At 45.2% G+C, this 18,796-nt stretch overlaps 1 protein-coding gene and 1 long non-coding RNA gene across 2 annotated transcripts in view; both read right to left on the bottom strand.

Moving 5' to 3' along the window:
* Nucleotides 1-1,961: 1,961 nt before the first annotated feature.
* The window catches only part of LOC126545013 (venom metalloproteinase antarease TserMP_A-like), a 29,932-nt gene continuing 13,097 nt past the window's right edge, over nucleotides 1,962-18,796 (bottom strand). The window contains exons 7-14 of the mRNA XM_050192615.3: nucleotides 12,842-12,913; nucleotides 10,564-10,688; nucleotides 9,918-9,967; nucleotides 8,246-8,354; nucleotides 6,003-6,134; nucleotides 4,148-4,298; nucleotides 2,988-3,098; nucleotides 1,962-2,238 (exon numbers count right to left, since the gene is read on the bottom strand). Of these exons, the coding sequence (XP_050048572.1) occupies nucleotides 2,197-2,238; nucleotides 2,988-3,098; nucleotides 4,148-4,298; nucleotides 6,003-6,134; nucleotides 8,246-8,354; nucleotides 9,918-9,967; nucleotides 10,564-10,688; nucleotides 12,842-12,913 (792 nt within the window). The 3' untranslated portion in view covers nucleotides 1,962-2,196. The remainder of the gene's footprint in view (nucleotides 2,239-2,987; nucleotides 3,099-4,147; nucleotides 4,299-6,002; nucleotides 6,135-8,245; nucleotides 8,355-9,917; nucleotides 9,968-10,563; nucleotides 10,689-12,841; nucleotides 12,914-18,796) is intronic.
* Nucleotides 14,350-18,795, bottom strand: LOC129388095 (uncharacterized). The gene is made up of 2 exons (XR_008615135.1): nucleotides 18,760-18,795; nucleotides 14,350-15,414 (listed from the first exon to the last, which is right to left on the bottom strand). It is a non-coding gene; the product is annotated as an uncharacterized lncRNA (long non-coding RNA).

Raw genomic sequence — 18,796 nt, 5'->3', positions numbered from 1 at the left:
GTTGGGCGGGTCTGGAAAGCTCTTGACTTTCTGGTTGCTGATGAGAACTGGATAGTATTAAGGACATTGTTCACGTTTGGCAGTACGCTTCAAAATTTAGTAGTAAGAAAAGGCGTTGGTGTTCTTGTAATCTTAGGTCTGTGTTTGAGGATCTCGGTTTGCTCAAGTTTCATTGCGTCGGTGTGGAATTTTTCGAGAAAAGGTTTGTGTGGCTCCTGATTGGTAAGGTTTCTTTAAGGTTTTCGAGTCTTTATGTACATTGCTTCTCAACACAAATGCTACATAGTCCGGTTGCTTGACCATTGAAGATACCTCATTTGCAATGTATGGAATGGTGTCTTGCATTCTTTAGGTATTGTTTGCCAAAAGTTTTCTATCCAAAGTTGTCTTTAGTGTCCCATTGTCAATACATATTGTAGTGTCTAGAAAGTTTGTGCGCACTATTGAAGAAGCCAATGTTAATTTTACAGTAGTGCGAAAATAGTTTAGGGATGTTACAAATTTATCCAGACTGCCCTGGCGATGTGCCCATATTGTAACTGTGTCGTCTATGTATCACAGGTACATGTGGGGCTTGTCTGTGCATGTATACCTACCAATACTTTTCCCATGTATTGGCAGGTAGTAACTGTCCTCAAATTTAATGTAGTTATATATGAACACGGATTGAAGAAAAGATTAACTTAATGGAATGCTGTGCGTTGTATTTGAATATAGTTTCTCTTATCGAAGAGTAATTGGAATTAGTAATTGGAATGTTGGTTTATAAGGCAATAAAGACTGGCGTTGCGAGTATTAGGTTTTGTAGTAGCGTTCCTTCAGAATCAAGGCCCACCATAATTGTCAGTGCATGATTGTCCTCCACAATGATCAATATTGCCGCCCGACTGACCGCTCGAGGCATTTATGTAGCCTCGAATGCCGTTATGTAGCACGTATTGAGCAACAGAAAGCCGTATCGGTATAAAAAGTGTCAATTTCCTCGTTGACACTTCTCATATAATAACAATATTTGAGAAGTTGAATAATAATTTAGACTAATTATGTCATTAAGCGGCATGCAAGGAAATCTGAGTATCTCCAAGCGACTGCAAACAACATTACCTTGGATTTGTCCAGCTACATGGCATTTGCGTAACTTTAAAGTTTGACTCAAGTCATGTGGGACACCCTATAAATTTCTGCAAACCTATTCGCCGCCACACTGACCAACTCAGCGGACAGTAACTACACCAAATCCGGAAAAGTAGGCCAAAATAAAGGTTCGCTTTAGAAAGCTTTCATTGCTGTAGCAGCACGGAAAGCTACCCAGTTGTTGGCCAATTTCCCGGGGTGGTTGTGCAACTGACCTCAACGTTCTACACCTACAGCTGTGCTTTCCAATGTATTCTGCATCGATCGTGACAATGTGTTGCGCCTGTGGCACATTTCTCGCGTTTGTGCATAATTATCAGCACTACGTTGACAGGAATCCATGAATCCATAAAGCTAACGCGTTTACGGAGTTCAATATCAAGCACAACGTCTTCAGACGGCCCCACGCAAACTAGTTCGACCGCGGGAAATAAGTTTGCAACGACATTGTTAGAATATTTGCATAATACAGAGCTACGTATCTTTATTTGACACTTTTACAGCGAAGCTGTATACCGCTACCGTCCAAGAAAATTTTCGTGTCGTTGTTGGCGTGGTTAGCAAAAAACTCCCCTACGTGGGGCGATCTCGAATATAGTGCAATACCAGGTTGACCCACGGCGGAAGTGAAGCAGGCGTTAAGCACTCCCCATACGTGGGCCGATCCCGAAGATACGGCAATGCCGGGCCGACCCGCGGCGGATGTGCAGTTCGCCATTAAGGGGCCTACATACGCAGCTTCGCTGGTCATCCTTCACAAAGTGGAAGGGCACCGAGTTTTTTTTTTACTTTGCATACCTTGAAGAATATCTCTATCGAAACCAATCGAACAAGCAAGCAAGTAAGCTTTATTATGGAAGCGCTACCAAAGCACTCGTATTAGGTGAATCAGCAGTTGGGAGGCTAGCTGCTGGTTGTTCCTGGATTTCGTGATTGATAAAAAGCCTCGACATAACAATACAAATTGGATGGTAAGTCGCTGTTAATGATTTATTGCTCGAGAAGCCGTACTCCTGGCTATGTCCTAACAGGACATCGACGCAGCATACTATTCACCGTGAACTATTCCCAGTTGTGATATCCACAGACTCCTCTCCTGCACGTCTGAAAGAAGAAGAAAAAATATTTAATTTTCTCAAAGGTGCTGCTACTAAAGCATCACAAGAAAGGGGGTTAACCAAGGGGCCCGATATTTATTAGTCATATCATGCGAAGCGAACAGACACCAAGGAAAACATAGGGGAAATGACTTGTATTTATTAATTGGATTAAAGAAATTATAAATTAATGACAATAAAAGTGGATGAAGAAACAAGTTGCCGCAGGGGGGGAACGATCCCACGTCTTCGCATTACATGTACGTAATGCAGAAACATTACAGACATATTTGTCCCGGTGCGGGAAACGAACCCAGGGCCAACGACTTTCCGGGGGGGGGGGGGTTGCTCTACCATGTGAATTAACCAAGAGGCTAGCATGATCGTATCGCGAGGGCGAACTCATCGACAACTGGAAGCACAGGGACAATGAATATGCCAAACCAGTTCTATGGAAGCCGATAAGGGGAATGAAGGTTCATGGAAGATAAAAATGGTAGTGGAGCTTTCACTCGACGAAACCGCGTAGTATGTGCATTGCCCATGTGGCGGAACACGAAGCGGCTGAGAGTGACCACAGATGTCGGCTTTTGCAGCATAGATTTTCCTTGTGGCTTTTCTGGATGCGCTGTCTCCGTAAACATTTTTTTCCAGGGTAGAATTTTTCAAATTCATGAACTCGCTGTGTGTGAGCTCTAGTATTCGAATAGTTCCAAGCGACTGGGTGTCACATTCCAAAATAAACTACACACCCACCTGTCCGTAGGCGCATGCCATGCCATCAAGTATGTCCACTTGCTGGCACTTTCTCAGATAGCCAGTTATGTAGCAACAGTACATCTTACACTTGCTGCTAAGCTCCGAAGTCTGAAAGTATAAACATAGGTACAAAATTAACGTTCTGCTTCGTTTATTCCGTCTCCGTTCGTGTTTTTATGAATTCCAGCGTTTACTTGCTTTTATTTATCTTTATATCGTACTGCTGTGAACTGTACAAACGCTGTTTGACAGCTTGTGTCTTGTAAAGTATTTTAGGGGACACGTTAAGCTTCTTGTGTAGTTTTTAACCCAAAATGACCATCCAGCATGCCTACTGGAAAATAAAATTGGTTTGACTGGATGATTTAAATTATTGTCCCCATTAGTAATAGCATTTCAAAAAGCACAAAATCATTTCCTACAGCTAACCTGTCGTTAGACAAACGCATAAGTTGACCTCATCAAAATACCCGTTGTTTTAGGATACAGTGGATCATTGCTGTAGTGGTTGTAAGATACTGCTGTGGAGCTGTGCAACCTTATCGCCTGGCTCAATTCATGACTGTTGTGGTAGTACTGCTCTGGCGACAGAATGCAAAACAGATGCCACGGGCGGTTATAGCAATGTTAAGTTTTTAACACTAGATTACTGGTAAGTAGCAAATGGCAGCCTTCGAAAATATTGTTACATATAACGTGGATGCCAATTTCAAACATCATAATTGATGACTGAGTGTTCCTTTAGGAGATATCTTGGCTTATTACAACATGTAAGCACTTTTTGAATAGCCAGGCTGTGATAAGGCCTCAGTGTGATAATGCAATAGCGTCGTATTAAGGCTTTATGATGAAATTTCAGTGCAAAGTAGAGATAGAGTTTCACCTCATTAGTTGATTTTAATTTGCATGGCGATGAACTTGTTCTTATGATTGCAAAATAGTACTGTGGTTGCTCTGTGCTGCGAAACATTCAGCATAGTAAACTGCTGGGCTATTTGGTTCGACATTTGTGCGAAGGGGAGCGTTAAAGTTCTACGGAAGAACATAATAATACACAAATAGGATGTAAGACAGATAAGCACTCAGTTAGATGAACCCCTATCTGAAGTCGTCTAGGGAGAAATGACTCAACGAAAGCTAATTTTTGAACTGCTCACCTTCACCGGTATAACCGTCCTTTGGTGTGCTCTTTCCTTCAGGATCTGTCTGCAGTAGTAGTCCTCAGGCACTTTCTGACCTGGAACTTCTTTGTGTTGCTCCATTAGGTTTGTGGAAGAAAGCACACTTATACAAGTTGCTGAAAGCTTCCTACAGAGAGAAAAAAAAACTAGGTTTGACTGCATTCTACAGCACCATGAGTGAATCGAACGATCACATCGATCTGATGCCCTTTATGAACGATTAGAATGGCAGAAAATTAGAATGTTGGTAGGGGTCCATGGTTTGGAGAGACTGGCGTAAAAAGAAACACGTACGCAAGGGGAAGCAAATGACAACATTCCTTTTCATTCATTTCGTTGTACATGAGGCTTCACATACCGTTGACCCTTAGAAGTGAACGTATGCGGTTTTGTACAAACTGCAATTAAAATTGATTGATTGATTGATTGATTGATTGATTGATTGATTGATTGATTGATTGATTGATTGATTGATTGATTGATTGATTGATTGATTGATTGATTGATTGATTGATTGATTGATTCGTTCAATCAACGAAGGCGTTGACGCTGACGAGCTTTACATATCGAAGTCAAAACAGCGCGAAAGCGCGGGACGAAGTAAGGACACGGTGACACAGTGCTTGAAGAGTCGTGAATATTATGACCGCTTCAAACAGAAGGTGCCAGTGGAATTGTAGACATTCGCTGTAACAAAACTTGACTTGAATGGTAAGAAAAAGCGACAAAACTAATGGTATGATAAACGAACGTGTGACTGCAATAAGCCGCTGCTGATGGTGTCCCATCAAGGATAAATAATCACAAGTTATCCACATCTTCCAGTATTTCTAACGTCAATTCAAACCACTAGAAATACCGTAAACATTTCGATTTCGATCTTGCACCATATTATTGAGAATTCTTTGTGTTTTGCTCAACTGTCGATGGAATGGAAAAGTGTAGTTGCAGTGCCGGTCTCTTGCTTTCAGGCCAGCTCCACATCCTGAGCTTAACCCTTTCCATGAGGCTAAGAAAGAAAGCTGTCGAAAATCGCCACTAGGATTCGAACTGGTGGCTATATGCAGTTGTGAACTGGTCACACTATCACGCAGCTTAGGCACTGATTAATATGGACGGTGTCCTGCGCTTAACACAGACTCCGAGGACACTGGCGTCTCTGCCTGCATTTACAAGATCACAACGGGCAATAGCGTAGCGGACGAGAACGGCGCTGTGTACATCGTGAACGACTCAGCAGATTGTAATGGAATGCCAAGATATTCGCTCAGCGAGACCAGTAGGAAACGTTCTCTTTCCAGAAGGCTGGGACTCTAACTGGATGGAAGCATTAACTGGTCAGGCAGTCGAGATGAGCCAGACGCATTTGCAGTATTCGTGGAAATAAAGCAGGGAAGAGTTTAATAGAACCAGAGTCGTTACAGACATAGGTAACTATACAATATAGAATAACGGCCTTAATGAATAAAGAAGGAATCGCGGAGAGATAGGGCAAAATGCTAGATTGCGACAGATGTAGTAAAACCATTCTACATTAAGCAGCCTAGATGACGGCTGGTTGCCGTTCTGTTTCAACGAAAGTTGCCAATAAATATCATGAGCGTTATCATCTTCATCATCATCATCATCTTCATCATCATCATCAGAAGTCGTTCATAATATACCGGAGTCCACTTTGGGAACCGCATGTTGCTGTCGCTGTAAATGAGTTCAGAGCAGTAGGAATCGCGCGAAATCTGCAGATTTATTTTGTGGTCACTGACATCTTTTGCTCGCTAAAGCTAGCTACGCTACTTTGAAACACAAACGTCGAAATATTACAACAACCTACCTCGCAGTTTTTCTTATCTGTTCTTCGCTGCATGGGGAAAGCCGGTACTTATTCGTTCCTCCGTCGGCGTAACTCATGAGGTAGCCCTGGGACCACGGACACTTGGGGGTCACGTCGTGTTCTGCACCCAACCTGAATTACAATATTATGGGTCACTTCCTGCTAGTAACAGCGCAAAATGTAGACAAGGGACGAGACAAGAAGACACCACAAGCGCTGACTTTCAACAACGTTTATTCCAAAAGAAACACGGCTTCTTATAAACATTGCCCTCACGTGTCGCAGTCACGTGATCACACATCATGTGAAACAAGCACTTTTTTTCCTTTTATACACTCAAGATAGCGGTTGCACGTGCAAAAGCTCAAGTTCTTTTTTTGTCAGTAACAAGGACGGCGTGCTAACGCATGGGTCACGAAGTCTAGTAATCTCGGCCGCCTCAATTATCTCCCGGACCAGCTGGTCATTGTGTTTCTTCAGCACTTCACAGCGTCTAAATTCTGCGGCGCAATCTTTTGAGGGGCAATCCCTGAATTTAGACGCTGTGAAGTGCTGAAGAAACACAATGACCAGCTGGTCCGGGAGATAATTGAGGCGGCCGAGATTACTAGACTTCGTGACCAATGCGTTAGCACGCCGTCCTTGTTACTGACAAAAAAAGAACTTGAGCTTTTGCACGTGCAACCGCTATCTTGAGTGTATAAAAGGAAAAAAAGTGCTTGTTTCACATGATGTGTGATCACGTGACTGCGACACGTGAGGGCAATGTTTATAAGAAGCCGTGTTTCTTTTGGAATAAACGTTGTTGAAAGTCAGCGCTTGTGGTGTCTTCTTGTCTCGTCCCTTGTCTACATTTTGCGCTGTTACTAGCAGGATGGAAAACCAACAAGCCCAAGCTGCTATTGTAGCGAAATGGGTCACTTGTTTTTTTTTTTTTCATTGACACATGATAGGAGGTGTTGGCACACAAATATGGCGCGGGCTAAACCTTGGCTCTTTAACATGTGTTAGTCACATGTACAGTTCTATGTATTTTTGTGCATAGTTTTGTGCGAGAAAAAGCAGAACAATTAATGCACATTTGAGAACGTTATCAATAGCAGTCAAAACAACACCATGACATTGCAAATGGCCTCCCAAATCGCCAGTGCGAACGTCAACGATATCACACAACACGGCGATAGTAGAAAACAAAATACTGAAAGCAACAATCTGAGTCACAATAATATCACATGCCATACACAGCACCAATACAAATAAAGAACGCTCTTATAACTAAAAGGTTACTTTTATAACATGCCTTAATGACGCCCAACAATGCCACTCTCCAATAAATCTTCGCTGCTATTAAATCATCCTTCGACAGCGAAGCTGTATGTAGCTAACCGATTTCGTCCATCCGTCCGCCTGTCGCTTGTACGCCGAAAACTCCTCCCGCACAACACTAGGTGCGTGCGCGGAAACAAGAAAAGCAAGTTCAACTCAAAGAACGACGATAGTGGTGAATACAGTCGGCGATCGTCGAAATCTGATCTGCGGAGAAAGCGCGTTGGCATGAGACATGAGACATCGAAGGTTCCGGAATAATCGCTGGTGCCTGCGTGCCTTCCGGAAAGTACTACAAGATTCGCGTCGCGCATACAATCAGATTACACGAGATTCGGTGAGAACAGACGACGGATAGAACGATCGATAACATTCGAGAAACTTGTGATACATGCAGGCTCGTCCTGTGCTAATCGATAACGTTTAACCTTTGCTAGCCTGTGAAAAAGTGGTCCCCCGAGAAAGGCAAGTACACGTGTCAATGCCGCCCATCTAAAAAATTCAGAAATACTTTAATTAACCGTCAGGATTAACCCAATGATTAACACTGGGGCCACACGTTTCAGCGTCACTGGTTAACCATGTGTACGGAGTGATTGGACGGCGATTTTCTTTCGTTATTCGTGCTGGCCGCGAGTTCTACAAATTCTTTAAACTCTTGACGTTCTACGGCCTAATGTCATTAAAGACAGTTGAGGTTGGTGTTTTGGTATTTCATGATATGGGCATTGTATCATGAAACAGCGCCACAACCACACTGCGGAATTTCAGCACGACCAACTTTTGGTTAAAAAAAAGTTTTGTGCAGCCGGTGCCCAACCGTGATTAGTGAATAAAGCTTCGAACTTTTCTATCCAAAGTTAATCTCGCCTTTCAGTACACGCCGTTCTTTCGAACTAAGCAGTTGCTCCACTTACGTATGCGCCAACTCGTGGGCCATCGCGTACACCCCGTCGTAAGAAGTAGCAATGTCTTCTCCCTCAGCGACTCCGTGCTTAGTGCAGACAGTGCCGACGAATGCAAGCCCTGCGGGTAACAAAATGTCCATGATATGACGTCAGTGTTGCATTTTCCAGAGCAACGGAAATAACCAACTTGAAGTTGTTGAAGTTATATCGAGCGTCAGTGCATAAAAAGGATGCAAGTTGTGTGAAAAAAAGTAAATTGAACGGTGCACTTTTATCGCAAGTTCTACGGCGCTTACGTTAAAGCTAGCGCTATAGTCAACATTCATTCCAAGTGTCTGTGCCTTGTGAACTCATTGGCATAATATACTGTAATTTGTGCGCTAAAGTAATAAGTGAAAAGATTGATTAGTAAATAATATTAATAATAATAATAATAATAAAATTTATTGCCATATATGCACAGCAGTAGCCAACCCGCATAAGCCAACGACTTGCGTGCGGGTCCGGGCAGTCTCAGAGGTAGATGTTCAAGTCATAGCCGATAAAATATTGTTAAACAAAACATAAAGTAAGAAGACAAACCATAAGATAAAAGGAAGGTATATTCGCAAATAAACAGAGCACATTAAGAACAGCGTACACGTTTGATAAGTAAAAACAATAAACATGTGTCAAAGCTTTAAAGAGACTTAAGCTTCTCATTTTGTTCGCATAATAAAAGGACATTTCCGCAGCAGAGCGCGAACGTCGCGAATTTTTTTGTCAATAAACGCGCACTTTCAATAGGTTTTTGTTGATTCCTCGAATTTTCTACCGCAAATCTAAATAACGACGCGATTTTCTTGTGCATTTGTTGAAGACAGCCTGCAGAGCGAGGAAACAGCGCGTTTCTTATCATGAAGGTGTGCCGTACTTAATATGCTAAGTTGGTATTCAAATTCAGGACCACTATTGTTTAATTTCGACGCTATAGAACGGGGACAATCTACAAGTTACTACAGCCTATGGACTCTCCTGCGGTTACGCGGAAGCCCACTGGACATCATATTCATTCATTCATTCATTCATTCATTCATTGTTTCTATATTGTGAAAAGGGAACCAGTAGAACAAACATCTCGATGGCCTTGGCAACGCCGGAGATGCAGAAACAAGAAAATTAAGAATGTTTTTTGCATGAAGATGACAAGTGAACTGAAAGAAGAAAAAACACTCTGAGCGTAGATCAGTTGATGCGTCATGCCGGTGTGACATCGCCTCGCGTCCTGTCAGCAGTAGTCGCAATGAGGCATATGCCAGCATGTACGGCATACCGGCTTACGGTATGCCGGTATTCCGTACATACATACCGTATACATACATACCGGCATACCAGCACACGGTACGCCGGTATGTAAACAAACGGTATGTTTGTTCAAATGGGTCTTGATTTTTCACGAAGTAAAGTGGAGATAGGTGGATACGCTACACAAGATGCATATCATGATTTGAATGCGGCAGTGCCAAGAATTGTATGGCTGCCTAATGATGAAGCGCTGTTTCTCTGTATACAATAAATTCAAAGCAACGCTAGACATCCAAAATTGGAATGCTGCCTCTACACAGAATACAATAGTTCTAACCACGCCTGACATTAACTACATAACAAAGTGGTCAAACCAAAGCACGACCACTCCGCTTACCTGCGACATTTTTCTTCAGCACTCCACCTTCTACGCTGGACAGGTCTAAGCTGCAAAATATTTGCAAATATTGCATAAAAGCGTCAGGCCTACTGTTACTATAAGCACTTTATGTATAATTTGATTCCTTAGTAGACTTCCTTAGTCGAACAGAAAGCTGGGCGAGTTCTTCCATCCTGCAATCACAGGGCGAACCTAAACGAAGAACATCAAGTAAAAATCGCACTGCATGCGCCTTCTAGATGTTCCAAGCGTCCTTCGCATTGTCTCGCACTGTGATTTCCCAAGATAGGAGCCCCAAGGAATCGTCCCACTCTTTCTTCCTTTATTTTGTATTGCGCGGAATTGCAAAACCAAAGATTTCCGTATGCAATAAAATAATTCCGGTCATTTTGTGTGTATTTCCTGCACAGTTTATGCCCATCTTATAAATATTACATATCAAATTCGTGTAATATTCGCAATAATAACGCGACAAATACTTGATATTGCATGGCATTCAAATTTTCACAGCAGGACTACCCGCCCATAAGAACGCACCAACCGCTTATTTCCACATTTATAACACGGTGACTTAAAGACGTAGCCCACCGCTTGACTTTTTTTCACCGAGAAAAATTCGAAAAATGCCTAGGCGTTTTCCTACCTGGTTATGAGGTACACAGCGTCAGGATTATCTGGTATATTTCCTTCTTTGTAATATTGTACCAATGCCTTCAAGGTTCGACTCGCCTCCAGAGTGCCTTGCACGCGCCTGGCGAAGGGGTCGGTCTGCGCAGTAAGAGGACGAGAATAATGTTCAGTTCAATTTTCAATTTAATTTTACAGACGTAAGACATACAAAGTTTCCAAAACCAGTCGGACTCATAGCCGAGTTAAGGCGACATAGATCCATTGAATTAGACACATTTTCTGTGTATAATACTTATCGTGCTTTCTGTGTGTAGTCAGATAATCTTCGTCTCACTTGATGCGTCCACTGTGCCTTAAAACAGTTATTACTGTAACACTAGCAAGCAGGTGGAAAAGCACGTGTTTTACATCAAATTTCGCAGCGCTTTGAATTCAATGAATAAGGAAATGACACCATCACTAAATGAAGAAGTACCAGTGTTTGGTTTCGCACTGTAAACGCCGTCTTCTAAAGCTTTTGGCTAATTACAAGCTCAAACGCAAACATTTGCATTAAGTAAATTATGGCCACAATGGCCCCTTTAGAGCGTTTCAGGCCTTATTCGAACAATGCCAAGTATAACCAGGTAGACATGGTTACTTTGGTGAAAGACAAATACTGTCATCCACCTTGCTTTAGCACGATGGTAGAGGGGAAACCCATGCGCGTTTCTCAGAAACAAAGCTTCGCACTTGAAGAATATTTTGTCCTGGTGCGGGAGTCAAACCCGGGACCACCGCCTTACCGGGGTGGTCGCTCTGCCATTTGAGCTAACCATGAGGCTAGCAGATCACAGAACGAGGTTGATTTAATCGACAACTCGAAGCACTGGGACACTAAACATAGTAAATCAGCTGTGCGGAAGCCCGAAATGTGGGGGAAAGTTCAAGGACGAGAAATATGACTATGATGCTTGTATGCAAGTGATAAATTACACATTTCCTTATTAGCGCATTGATACCTGTAATGTGCGCGTGTTGGAACCTTTTCACAAAAATTATGTAAACAACATTGTGTTTGTATAAAAAAAACGCTACGTTTTACCTGTCGCAGTTACGATAGGAGCTTCTCACCTTCTTGGAATGTTTTTTAGCCTGAAGCTAATCCAGCCGTAAACACGTGGCGGCATTAAACGCCTAAAGCTCCTGCTTATCCTACGTTTCTGGCCATGCTGTACATACTTAGATAAATACTGTAAATCAAGCTTGCTGAAGCTTTGCGCACCCGTAGGTCTCACAGCCTGCACCTTTTAGCATTTCAGTCAAGGAACGACACGCACACATTTTTTTTCCTTTAACTGTGAAATGTTAGAACGTTCCTGGAGGATTTGGTTTAACGCTATTAATACATTTTTTTTTATTTCCACTTGATATGCGATCTAGTTCCCATTCCCGCAATAGCCTCAGAAGGTCCGCAGTGTGAACAAATAAGTAAATAAATTTTGTAATAGTCATACTTGTAGCAAATACAAATGGTATAGTGAATTGCAAAACGGCATGAAGGCATTACCTCGAAGGTGTGATAACAAAAAAATACTTTGAGTTTTCTCCTACGGCGTCATCTTGCATGTTCAGCACAGTGGAAGCCACATTCATAGAAAGGGCGCGAACATTGTGTCTCCCTACGACCCACATTTACACGCGACATATAAAACACTGTGAAGTCATCACTCCTCTCACTGATCGGGCTATTCCAACACAGAGCATAAGTTTGCTCGCACATTCAGCACACACTAGAGGAACATGTTCGCGACCCGACCTCATTCCTGGAGAGGGTGAATCGCTGTCACTAAATTTTCGCAATAAACACAGTGCTAGGCCCACTTCGTCGAGCACGTCAGAAAAGACACTCTGCTTAACCGAGTCAACGACTGTGCTAAGCAGCTCCGCTTCGATGTATTTCTTCGCGTGACGTAGAAAACCTTGCGACACAACTTAACGGTTGCTTGCATAAGCAAAGTCGAAGATAGGGCTTCACTTGAACAATATTGTACACTGCGGTTCGTGTTATCTGTGACACATTTTCAGTTCTCCGTTCCGTCAGATGCATGAATCAGCAACAACTACTCCAAAGTTGTACACTTAAGCGCAGAACGGACATGAAGGTTTGGGATTGCTGCGGATTTAGGTGGCGGGACTTCGGTTTGAGCGGAGGCCGTGTGCCCAACTGGAGCAAAACAAAGATTTCGCCTGCTCAAACACAGTAATTCTTACATCTTCCCATTCTCTTGAAAGGTTTTCTGCGTACTTACCAGACTGCGTGTTATTCCGACGATGATAAAGCTAATCTTAGGCATAGACATGTCCAGATACCGTAAGTTCACCTAGAATAAAGAATACTTTCATCATTTATGTTAGTAAAGCCGTCGCCAGTACACGCGACCTTAAAAGTATTTTTTTATGCAAGGAGCAAAACTCATTTTAATTTTGAAGTACTGCGAGCGCCAATACGTCAAGCATGGAGGGACGCAAAAAGCAAGCTGAGCAATGTGCTAAGGCAACTGTATACATAACTCCTTGAGCGCCCTTCACGCAAATGAAATAGTTCCCAGCAAAAGATTGAGAATGCATTGCTGAACAAAAATTGCATATATGCGCTTTTTCGAATTGCAATATGGATAGCTGAACAGTTAACTGAATATGTAACTAATCAGAAGACTTGAATATGTGCTATATTTTGGCCTGAAATAGTCTCCACAAGCACTTCCGAATGCGCTACTTGTTTTAAGTAGTCCACCTTCGTTCCCACTTCTCTTTTGTTGTTTCGCTTTAGTCGTTCATAATAACCATAGAGTTCCAAAAAAATCCGGACTGGATTACCATTTGTGACTACTTTCTTTGCAGGTCTACAGTTCAATTAAGCGGCTTTTGTCCAATCGTCTGGCTGTTCAAGTGCACGGTTATGTTTTTCTCAACAATGTTGTTGTGTTTATTGAGCTGTCCTTTTAATGTATCTCGAGCATGCAGCAAATTTCAAAGCATGGTTGGCCACGTTCGGAGTAGATCTTTTTATAAATCTTTTAGTTATTTCTCTGTCTTTGTACACTTCCTGTTTGCGCTTTCTGTAGGCTTTCTTTTTTACACTGTCGACATTTTGCCGGCATTTTGCCTACATTTTGTCGGTATTTTGCCATCCTATTTCCTTTCTGCTTTTCACGTTTAATGATGATGAAAATAAAAACGATTTGCTCATTCAATCGTGTTAACGTGGGCATAAGTTTCTCATTAAAGATTAAAGTCCGCTATTTCACTCTCATTTCCAGTTCGTAACCTATGAAGCGCCCATAAGGAACTAAAAATATGAGATTCTAAATAAAACACTACCTTCCAACCATGACTATAACTTGCCTTTTTTTCTTATGTCTTCTCACACTACAGACTATATTCAAAGCAATTCCGAGGCCACCCACCCGCTTTGGCGGCTCAGTGGCCACGGCGTTTTGCTGTTGAGCCAGAGCTCAAGCGCGGAATCAATTCCCAGCCGTGGTGGTCGCATTCTGATCGGGGCGGTATGCAAACGCAATCAAGCACTGAAATTTTGGGATATCTTAGGTTAAAGATCCTTGTAATCAGTCAAAATTATCCTTAAACCTTAGGTATGGATTCCCTCGCATCAACCTGTGGCTTTGACACAGTAAGCGCCATGTATTATTGTGTTATTCACTCAGAGTCACGTAATGATGGGTATTTATACTGAAGGCCCCTCGCTTCGCTCAGGGGGTCCGCGAGCCGCTACCAGCACGACAGAAGACCAGTGGCGCAAAGAACAAAAACCGCTTTAATTTACGGTAATATGAAACACTCGATCAATTACCGCAGCCTCGCGGCCAAAGAAGAAAACAAGCAAACAGCAAAGAAGCAAATCAGCAAAAAGCAGCAAAAGCAAAGAAGCAAGCAGCAAAAGAGCGAGGCAACAAAATATACAAGCCAAAGAGAGCGACGAAAGAACGGCCGTTACAAACCATCAACCAACACAATCTTTCGGTCGATAACACAATGCATAAAGCCCAGAAAGCAAGCAAGCACCGAGCCAGGCGCGCAAGCACAGTTCCAAAAGCGAACAAGAGCACTCTTTCCGCGGACACAATGCAAATACGCTTTCCCCCTGCTCTGCAGCACGCTCGGAAAGAAACCTAGACGGGCCACGCCCCACCAGCGCCTCCCCAGGCCCGCGCCCCGGCAAAAAAGCCCCGAGTGCAGTCTCCGCTGCCTTCTTATCGGGCAGCCGCCTTCCCGGCGTTCCCCGCGCGAGTTCTCACGATACGCGATCGGTGCGCATGCTCCATGCGACGAGTGCCGTTGTGGCGCGCGTTTCAAAGGCTTCCCCCGTGCGCGCTGCAGAGAGGGCCCAAGGGCCCGACACTCCCCCCCGTACAAGACCGGACACCCGCCTGGGTGTCCAACGACACTATGTAACGACACTATGTAACGACACTATGTAACGACACTATGTAACGACACTATGTAACGACACTATGTAACGACACTATGTAACGACACTATGTAACAACACTATGTAACAACACTATGTCCAACCGCACCATGCATCGTCCTAGTCGAGTACATCACGGCTTTTGCGAAGCAAAATGTTCGGGGCAGTTGGCACGCGATGGGCTGGAATGGTGTCTGGCGTCGTTCGGTGCTCCCCGTGACGGGCCCAGTTGCGCTCAAGGCGTGCGCTCCTTCAGAGTCAATGCACTTTTCGCCCAACCAACGCTAGCGCACATCGGTCGCCCCGGTGAGAGGCCGACGACGTAGGTGATGTTTCGATGGGCCGCCGTGGCAGCCAGGCTGGTCACATTCGCTGGAGTGGTAGCATGGCATTCTGCGTAAGGCGAGGATATCCAAGGACAGCAAATGTAAAAAGAAGTCGCGATTAACAGATAACGGACGTAGGGTACAGCCGCGTTAACTGCTGGACTCGTGGTAAAGGCTAACTGCTGTCCGATGGGCGCTCGTAGTACGCTTTGAGGTCGTGCAAGCTTACGGGCCCTATTACTCTGCTGCCGTGTTTTTCCCGCAAGAGGTACACCAAACTAGAAATACGTTTCGCGATCACGTAAGGGCCATCCCATCTAGGCGCGAGGGAAGCAGCAAACCCTTTTGCAGCATCGCTGAGTGGGTGCGTGCGGCGGAGCACTTCGTCGCCGACCGCGAACTCCAGGGCCCGCCTGCCTTTGTTGTACTGATTGCCATGTTCCAGGCGGGCAAGGTCCAAGTTTTCCCTGGCCTCCTTCAGAGTGTGGGCCAGGCGGCTGGAAAGAGTTTGTGTGAACGTGGAGTAATTGCAAGTTGGTAATTCAGAGCCGTTGGTGAATGCATGCTCAATAGGAAACCGGAGCTCGCGACCGAGAAGAATAGCCGCTGGCGTGAACCCTGTCGACCGGTTTACTGTGGTCCTTGTGGCGAAAGCCATCTCCTGGATACGAACGTCCCAGTCCTTGTGCCGCTCGGTGAAAGCCACCAGCATTGTTTTAAGGTTTCTGTTGACACGCTCCGTGATGTTGGCTTGAGGGTGGTATGGTGTCGTCCTTTTGTGCTGCACGCCAAGAGCTTTGCAAGTGTCAACGAATATCCTGCCTGTGAAATATGTGGCATTGTCTGTGATAAGCTGCGCTGGAAAACCGAAACGGGTGAATGCTTCCAACAGCCTATCCCAGATTATCTTAGAATCCAGCTTGCGTAGCGGGTACAGCTCTACCCATTTGGAGAAATGGTCAGTGACCACTAACAAGTATCGATTCCCTTTAGCTGACCTGGGGTATGGGCCCATAACATCGCATGCCACAATTTCCCATGGGTATCGGCTCTCAACTGGTTGCATGAAGCCCGGTGGCTTCCCTCCCCTCGGTTTCACAGTCTGGCAGGTAGGACATGTGCGAACGTATCGGAAGACATGCTTTCTCATGTGCGGCCATGTCGCGACGCGACACAACTTCTCAAAGGTTTTCTTTCCGTCGCTATGACCGGCGAGGCGGGTGTCATGAAAGTACTCTAGAAAAGGCTTCCGCAGCTTCCTAGGCACAACGACACGGAATGGGGACTCACCGCAATCCGTATCGGCAGCAGGTATATACCGCAAGAGCAGGCCGTCGTCTGCTTGCATGTAGCAGTCGTAGTTGCCGTTACCGGCAGGGTTGGCGTCACCCAGTGCCTTGCGTATCAAGTTGCACTGGTCGTCGCTTAGCTGGGCGTCGAGTAGCTGCTGGCGGGAGATCAGTGTTCCCCAGGCGTCCACAGGCACTGCCACAGCCAGGACTTCGGGTGCCGGCTCGCCATCCCCGGAGAGTGGTGCTCGGGACAGGGCGTCCGCTACCTTGTTGAAGGTGCCTTTCCTGTATTCTACTCTGTAATTATATTTCTGAAGGGAGAGGGCCCAACGGGCTAAACGGCCGGCTGGGTTTTGTAGCTTCGACAGCCACGTCAGCGCCTGGTGGTCAGTCTGAATAGTAAAGTCAGCCCCATCCAGATACATGTCAAATTTCTTGAGTGCAAATATAATTGCTAGGCACTCTTTCTCTGTTACGGTATAGTTCCGCTCTGCTCCTGTGAGGGTGCGACTTGCAAAAGCCAGAGGGTGAAGCTTTCCTTGGTGCTTCTGAAGCAAGACTGCGCCGATGCCATACTCACTCGCATCGGTCTGCACGGTGAATGGCAGGTTGAGATCGGGAAGCAGCAGACGTGCGGTATGGGCGATAGCCGATGACAGAGCTCGAAATGATCCCTGCTCCACGTCAGTCCAGTACCAACTGGCACCTTTCCGTAGGAGCTGGTGCAGAGGTCTTGCCAGGTCAGCGCAGTTGGGGATAAAGTGGCGGTAGAAGCCCACCATGCCCAAATACCGCTGCAGGCTCTTGACGTCTGTTGGTGGTGGAAGCTGCAGTATGGCCTGGAGTTTCTCCTCGTCAGGCCGGAATGTGCCTTGCTCGACGATGAAACCTAGGAGGTTGATTCTGGTCGAAACCAGTTGGACCTTCCGGGGGTTAATGGTGATGCCTGCGGCCTGCATTCGTTGTAAAACGGTGGTTAGGTGAAGGAGATGCTCCTCCAGGGTTTTCGAGAACACTACCACGTCATCCATGTAAGCCATCGCATAATTGAATTTGGCGTCCTGAAGCACAATATCTATTACACGCTGAAAGGTTGCCGGTGAATTGCACAAACCGAAAGGCAATCGCACAAATTCGAACAGTCCCCGATGGCAAGTGAATGCAGTCTTTGCAATATCGCAGGGGGCGATCGGAATTTGCAGGAAGCCCCTGCTGCAGTCTAAAGTAGTAAAGAACTTTGCGGACCCAAGTGAATACATCACTGAATCGATTGATGGGAAGGGGTACGAGTCACGAACTGTGACAGCGTTCAACCGACGGTAGTCGACACACAACCGCGCCGTGCCATCTTTCTTAGGTGCTAGTACAACAGGGAACGCCCAGGGGCTCTTAGACGGTCTTACTGCACCGGTAGCAATCATTTCGTCCAGCGCACTATCAAGAAGTGCCCGCTTGTGGATGCTCAGGGGCCGCGGATTGAAACGAATTGGGCGGGCGCATCCGGTGTCGATCCTATGAGTCAGCACATTAACGCTGCCAGGAGCTTCCGTGAACATTTCGGCAAACGGTTTAAGCGCTGTCTCGATTTTGGTCTTCTCCGCCGGAGATCCTGTGAAAGACTTCAGAACCGTGAGAATACCACCACCAGTCTCGGAGACCGCAGAGATATTGGCGGTGAACAGATTTGACTGTGCTTCTCGTGGCTTAGTCATGAACTTGAGTGGATGTGCATGCATGCCGTACTGGTAGGTGCCTTTAGAGAGATCGAGAACGATTCCTGCTTTGGCTATGAAGTTACGGCCCAAAATCACAGGGCAAGAAAGTCCGGGAAGGTGTAGGAAGCGTTGCCGGAATTTTTTATCATTGATGGTAACCGTTAACCGGGCTGCTGACGTAGCGGACGCAACGTGAGCGGATGCCATGCGAAGGGTCGTGTTTACACTTCGTAACTGTAGACGTTTCGTCTCGCAGGCACTTTTGACTCGATCGCCGAAAACAGAAACAGCAGAGCCGGTGTCTAAAATAGCAGGTACTTCTATGCCGGCCATTTTAACCGCCACCAATGGTGTTTTCTCAAGGTGGGCGTCAAGAAGACTGAACGTGGACGGCAAAGCCCTCACCATTTGTCCGAGATCCTGGGCCTTCGGTCTGGGGGGG

This window comes from Dermacentor andersoni, chromosome 10 (genome assembly GCF_023375885.2).
Source record: "Dermacentor andersoni chromosome 10, qqDerAnde1_hic_scaffold, whole genome shotgun sequence".
Lineage (NCBI taxonomy): Eukaryota > Metazoa > Arthropoda > Arachnida > Ixodida > Ixodidae > Dermacentor > Dermacentor andersoni.
The sequence above is the reverse complement of the archived record's forward strand: the minus strand, read 5'-3'. Positions and strand labels throughout refer to the sequence as shown.